Source organism: Talpa europaea (assembly GCF_964194135.1).
Source record: "Talpa europaea genome assembly, chromosome: 9".
NCBI lineage: Eukaryota > Metazoa > Chordata > Mammalia > Eulipotyphla > Talpidae > Talpa > Talpa europaea.
This window is the reverse complement of record NC_140076.1, coordinates 10263718-10270626: the sequence shown is the minus strand read 5'-3', so window position 1 is coordinate 10270626 and position 6909 is coordinate 10263718. Positions and strand designations below refer to the sequence as shown.

The 6909-nt window shown below is 55.9% G+C and overlaps 1 protein-coding gene across 1 annotated transcript; it reads right to left on the bottom strand.

The window, feature by feature from the left end:
- Positions 1-1696: 1696 nt before the first annotated feature.
- Positions 1697-6797, bottom strand: MRTO4 (MRT4 homolog, ribosome maturation factor; the record flags this gene model as incomplete). The annotated part of the gene is made up of 8 exons (XM_084244091.1): positions 1697-1849; positions 1950-2026; positions 2313-2464; positions 2722-2789; positions 2948-3029; positions 3659-3762; positions 4802-4860; positions 6770-6797. 8 exons carry the CDS (start codon positions 6795-6797, stop codon positions 1697-1699), a joined length of 723 nt encoding a protein of 240 aa, XP_084100217.1.
- Positions 6798-6909: the final 112 nt, after the last annotated feature.

Here is a 6909-nt window from a genome sequence, read left to right as displayed (position 1 = left end):
GAACTCGTGCTGCAGAGGCTGTGGATTGCTTCATAGTGCGGTGCTTAACCCTATGCGCCACCAGGGAGGTCCTTTGCTGCTTGTTTTTTTGTCGGGTGGTGGCAAGTGGAGGAGGGGAGGCTACGTAGCTATATTTGGCTTCTGATTATGCCTTTCTTCCTCTGACATGTCCCCACAGTCCACTTCTTTCGGGCTGTAGTCCTGTTCTTAATTTCCATGTTACAGATGCTAGTTGTCTCTTAAGTACAATTGTCCCAATTTTCCCTCCAATAAACGGCTTCAGAGGTTGTTTCACTTGACCAGGGCCCCACAGTCGCATGGGGCAGGTATAAGCTTAGGTTCCACTCTGAAACCATTTCTGTTAATGTTTGTTCCGTCCATGTGTACGTTGCGGAGTCCTGGCAGGGAGCAGAAGGCTGCCCCTGCTCCCACGTCCATGCTTTCTTCTCCAGCTTGGGGACACACTGCTGGGTCCCTCTGTCAAGCATCTGTTAAGTGCCAGGCAGGCCTGAAGCAAAGCCTTCACAAAAACTTCATTCCCATACCCACCCTGCAAAGTACGGAGGCTGAACGCCAGTGGAGTCAGCATCCCATCAGCGAGTGGCTCTGTACTCAGGAATGCTGGCTGCCAAGACCTGGCGGCAGGGCTACAGAAGACCACGTAAATGCTTTCGGGAGTAGCAAACAGATGTCAGATCCTAAGTCTTGGCTGAGGGGGAGTGGGTGGGCCCCAGTCACTATGGTACAGAAGGGCAATGTCACCTGGCATTCCCCCTTGTGGGTGCCCATGGGGACATGTCATCCTGGGTGTGTCTAGCCCAGAACAGCTGGAGAACTTGGCAACAACTGAGAAAGGGCCCCTGGAATCAGCTGTGGTGCAGGCCTTTGGTCAAACCTGGCACCTGGCTGCCCAGGAATGTCCTCACTATGCACACTAGGCCTCAGCTACACCTGAGGAGGCAGAGGCACTGTCTCACTCTCACTCCGGCCAGTTTGGGGCATCTTCTGCTTTGTTACCTCTCCAGCCCAGGGCAGAAGGTTTACTTCCTATACTCTGGCAATATGCCCAGCTGCTGAGGCCTCTTTCCTGTCTCCCCAGGGCTGGGTAAGAAGGGGCAGCATCACAGGTCTGTGTTCAGAGTGCAGGGGAGGGTGGAGGTCTCCCCACCTTGCCTGGCATCCAGCCTGACCTCTCTGCAGTGGAGCTGGAGCTGCCCTCTCTTCTCCACTTGACAGAAAGAGCATCAAACACCCTGAAGGAGGTTTTCACATGACCTCCCTGGACACTCATGCCAAGCCTCCAGGATGCTGTGACCACGCGAACACTGACTCAGTTTTATCAGTGACTTTACTCCTCTCATCCAAGGACTCCCAGCCCCAGCGTGGGAGTGGGGGTGTGCTGGGGCAGGGAGGGCGCCAAGGCACTGGTGTTCCTCAGCAAAGGACACCGAGGGCCAGAGGACAGAAGGCCCAACTCTGGCAGCTGCCCTCAGAGCCACAGCTGGAAGCCAGCCCACGTCCTGGGAGGCAGATTAAAAAAAACCCCAAATCCAAAGGCCCCCTTTCTGAAAAAAGTCCCTTTTGTGTCTCCAGGGAGACAACCTGCCAGAGTTTCATTCTTTAAAGTCCGTCCCTGTCGCACTCCTGTCTGGGCCCACGTGGTCCAGTGGGCCTGGAGGCCTCCACCAGAGGGCCGTCAGCTGTTCTCATCGTCCTCCTCTGACTCTTCTGCAGACTCAGGCGCGCTGTCTGGCAAGTCATCTCCCATCTCTTGGAAGCTTCCGGACTCTGCATCCCACATGTATCTAATGGTCACCTTGAATTCTGCCATTTCATACCCGAAAAGCTTCTGTGAGAAACAGAGGCAGCCGGAGTCAGGAGGAGCCAGTGCCAAGGGGGGCTGCAGTCCCGCCAACCTCACCCCGCAGACTGTTGGAGAGCTAGCTTACCAGGACGCGGGCCTGCTCTGGGGTCAGCACGTCGCCCTCCTTGCACACCTCGTAGTCGGACAGCAGGGTCACCACACCTGCGGGGACGGGCCAAGCAGTTCCTTTCATACAGAGGCCTGTGCCCAGCCTCCCACTGTGGTCCAGAGCTGGGAGGAATCTGGCTGGCCAGCTGCCCCCCCAAACCAGTACATGCTGGCAGGGTTCAGTTCTACTGCATGGGCGGGTTCTCAGTAGCAGCCTCCCCTGGCCCCCGAGGCGCTGTGCTGCAGCTCTAATTCCCGCCCACTTTCCCCCCAGATGCTGTGCGCATGCAGCCCTGCGAGCCTGTGTGCTTGACCTTTCCGCTCCAGGTCTCGCCCGTACCTCTTTTGAGGGCTGTGGGCAGGCCCAGCTGCCTGAGCTGTGGCTCCATGGAGTGGGGGAATTGCTCCAGGGGCCCTGGGTCCAGGCTCACGGTGAAAGTTGCCTTGTTGCCGGCTCGGGCGTAGTCCATTTCTGCATATTTTGTGAACCATCTGAGGGGAGAGATCAGTGCAGGAAGGGAGGTTTCTGACTAGCCCACCAAAGTCAGGTTCCCAGAGTCTCCTCCTCCCTCCACCTGGTCAATCACGGCTGCAGGCCGGCAGCCAGTCCAGAGCACCAAGCTGGAGCGAGTCCAGACTCTTCAACAGGCCCACTTTGAACAGGGCACCACACCGCACAAAGCCCCTGGAAGATCCCTGCCCGGGTCCTCACCGACCTCTCTCCCCTGCTGCTCCTCAAAAATACCTACTCGTTCACTTCCTCCTTGGTGCGGTTGGTGAAAAGGAGTCCGACTTCACCCCTCAACTTTTTGCTGACCTACAAAGCAAAAGAGGGATTGGTTCCGTCATGGCCGAGCGGCAGTCTGCAATCGGGAACCAGTTTGTCGCTGCTGAGATGACGGGAGGTCAGGTGAAGCCAGCAGGAGAGAGGGACTGGCCTCAGTCCCCCTCTCCGGATGAGGCCCCGGGACCCACCTGATGTAGGTTGTCTTTGTACTCATCAGATGGGCTGCGACCCAGGGCCACCATCATCACTTTGTTTTTGCCGAAGAACATCCTAGAGAGAAAGGGGTCCATGAAGAAGTGCCCGCCCCACCCGTCCCTCAGCTAAGTGCAAACCAGCTCCAGTGCATGGCGGCCCTGGCGTTCAGGAGCAGGCGTGGCCAGAGGCTTGCTTCCACACGGTCCTGCCGGCCCAGCCCCCAGCCCTAGACCCGTCAGTGCTCTCCGGGGGGGATATTCAGGGTCTTTCGTGTCCGCCTGCTCTAGGTGTCATGTTACTACCCACCCCCTATGCAGAGAAGAGCATGTCAAGTGATCTGAACCGGCACCCAGGCCAGCACTGTCACACTCCCAGGGAGCTGCTGCGTGGCTGGGGTAGCTTGCTCTTGGGTCTGGTGCATTTGGAGCACATGGCGACATCCTAGTGAGGAGTTGCTGAAAGGACCAGGTCTTTCTGGAGGGAATGCCGCTCAAAACGTTCCAGAGCAACTAGCAAGTCCTGTCCCAGGGCTCAGTGCAGGACCAGCTTTCACAGTAACACGTGCCCACCAGCTGGGGTGTGGCCCTGCGTCCTGTTAAGGTGCCACCTGTGACCCAGGCACCCAGGGTTCAACAAGTGCCCCTGTGCTTTGAGAGCAGCCCAGCCCCTGCCCCTGCCCCAGAAAGGCCCTCTTCCCAGCTCACCGGCTGTGCTTCCAGGCATTCCGGATGTCCTTCAGCTTGCTGTTCCTCATGTTGGCCACGGAGAAGATAAAAAGGTACTTGTATGTGTCCACACATTTCCGTAGCTGAGGAACAAGTGATGGGGCTCAGGAGTTTGAGGCAGCATGTGCTGGGGGTATCGCTCTGGTCTTCAATGGGAAGGAATTGCTCCAGGTCCCTTCCCCTGTGCGTATTATAGCTAAAGGCTTCAAATCTCTCCACCTCCACCACTGAAGCTAGGGTTACTCCCTACAGGGGGTCCTCTGAGGCCGAACACATGGGATCTCAAGGTGCAGGGGAACCGAGTTAAGACCCCCACATTCCTGAGTTTCTGAATTATGTGTGGCCAACCATGGAAGCCAGCCACTTTTATTTGCTCTTTGTTAACAGCCAACAACCCACATTAAGTGGGCCCCTGCTAAGTGGAAACAAAGTCACTGGCCCTACTCTGCACTCAATGCTGGCCGCAGCCTGCATGAGGCAGTCTCAAGGACAGGGCTCTTGGCCCAGGAGACTGCTCTCCCCAATCTGCAGTGCGAAGCAGCACAGGCTGTGGGTCAGCATTTACCCATGTCCACACAAGGCCTTTGATGCTGGGCAGGCAAATCTCTAAGTTTCAGTTGCCCAACCGCAAAATATCCGTGACGGCACCTTGTGTCACCTCGAGGGCTGCTGTGAGGATGCTGTGGAATGACCTGTGAAACCCTCAGCGCAGCAGAGGAAGGAGGGCCAACTCAGCAGCTTGGTTTTTGTTTCAAAAAACAGTCGGGGCCATCCCTGGTGGCGCAAGGAGTTAAGGCACAACCTGTGAGGCTGTCTGCAGCCTCTGCAGCACAAGTTCAATTCCCGGCTGGCCAGGGAGCAACCCACATTGCGCAGCAGACCTCTCCTGGCTTGCCCGCTGCTCCCCTCAGCAGTGTACTTAGGTCAATCTGCCTGTTCTGTTCCCCACTCTGTTTCTGGTGAATCCTCTCACTCCCCACACCTCTGGCCTGTACCCCAGCTCTTGTAGGCATAAATAAATAAATCTTAAAAAAATAGAAAAGTCTGATTTTCCCCAATAAACAGTCATAAGCCCATCTTTATAAATAAAATACTAAAAAAGTATAAAGAACAAGATCTCACCTCTTCTATCAGGTTCTGTTTCAGTTCCAAGCCTTTCTTGGCAGTTTTGGTTAAGGAAACTGACACAAAGAAGAAGACAACAATGAGAAACAAACCTGGGTGCCCAGAAGACTCACTTTCTTCTCCCTTAGGGAGCTGGGCTGAATCATGTCAGTCTGAGGAAAGCCAGTGAGCTGTTCCCAGGCCCCCTCTCCAGCAATCCTGAGCCTGGAGATCCTTGATGTTTCTGATGCTTAGACAAACCAAGTGATCTGTAGCCTGTCTTAGCGGAACCTAAAAATCCCCACTGAAATGTGGGGGCGGTATTGTTCCTGCTCTAGGAGCGCTCTCCATGGGTGAGTGCTTTCCCAGGCTGCTGGCTGAGATGTCCTTGCCTGCTCTTGGCCATGGTACAGAGACCATGTGTGGCCGGGCTCTGCTGTGGAATGACAAGTCTGGGAGCTGTATTTCCTGTTAGTCTCTGCACTTGTTTTGCAGTCTGGGCCCACAGATGGAGCAGTGCCTCTGGGGAGGACAAGCATCTATATGTAACAACAGCTGGGCTCCAGTTTGCCCTTTACTAAGAAGGGTGTGGCAGCTGCCAGATCCAACCAGGGCACCCGTCACAGAATTTAATCATTTTTAAAACATTTAAAAGAGCACACCAAATGCAAAGTCCTGGGTGCCTCCAGGAAGGGGCCACCTCTTAAATCATTCCGCTGGGTACTCACAATCCCTGCTCACAAGGTATACATATAGAAAGGCAATCACACCACTTAGGGGCAAGTGTAGCAAAGATGGGCAAACAAAATACAGGTGTCCATTTCCCATCATTTCCACTGCCAAATGTGGTCTCAGCATCACCTCTCTTGGATCCCTGCTGGCCTTGCATGCAGCCCCCTAACCCCGCCTCCCGCAGTCTACTCTCAACAACGGCGCTAGAGCAATCTTTTAAAAGTAAAGTCAAACCACGGCCCTCTGCTCAAGGTCTCTGATGGTTATCTGTTTCTCTTGGATGTAAAGGCGAATTCCTTTGCAAAGGTCAGTAAAACTCTGCTCACTATGACAACCCCCTCTGTCCCCTTTTAATCTCTCAGTTCCAGGGTCTTTGCACTTTGGGTTCCATCTTCTTGGGAAACTCTGTGCCCCGCGAGTCACTCACTCACTTTCTTCATGTTTCTGCTCACTTGTCACTTCATAGAGAGGCTTTCTCTGGTCACATTATACAAACTAATATCACGTTCTCTCAGTTTTACGCCACGGGGCTTATCTCTATCAGACTACTTATTTGACTCAGTATTTTTGAAGGTTTGGGAGGGGGGAAGCTATATCTGCTCTGACAAAAGCGTTAATGAAGCTCCATGAGGGATAGGTCTTCCTTGTTCTACTGCCGTGAACCCCCAACGCCCAGAGGATGCCGGGCCCTTAAATATTTGCGTGAATTTGCTAGAGATCCGGGAGGAGAGAGACGCCACCGTAATACACCCAGGGACGGACTCTTAACAAGTGCTGTTATGGTACTGACAGCTGAGAAAGAGCCCGCCACGTGAAGATCGCAGCGCCACCATGCCAGGCAGGAACAGCCACCAGGACAAAGGGCTAGCCGCTAAAATAATCTTGTGCGGAAGGAAGGGAAAGGGGCCGGGGTGGCAGGGAGCGCCACGAGACGGCAGCGACCACAGGAGTGGGCGGCGGCTGAGGTGGAAAGGCGGTCTGAGGGGAGATCGGGCGCAGCCTGGGCGCTCGGAAACTGTTTCCCGGTCCGGTGGGGTTGGCAGCGCGAGGGAAGCCGGCAAGTCTCGGGTGCTCAGGCCGCCCCAGCCCGCTCTGGTACCGCGGCCGTGCCTAATCCCGAGCCCACTCGCAGCGTGCCCGCCAAACGTCCCCATCCCGTCCCTCTGAGTCCCGATCGCAGCGAGCACCCAGCCCGCAGCCCGCGGCCAGCCCCCGGAGCGCCCCACAGGGTTGCAAGCCCCCCGCCTTGCCCACCTTTCTTGTCGCGCTTGGATTTGGGCATCGCGCTGCAGCCACGTGCGGCGGAAGACGGGGCGGCCCACTAGGACCCCGGCGCCGCGGGGGCTTCTGGGGCGGCGCTCCGGGGCTGTCCTCGCGCGTGCCTGACCCGATCT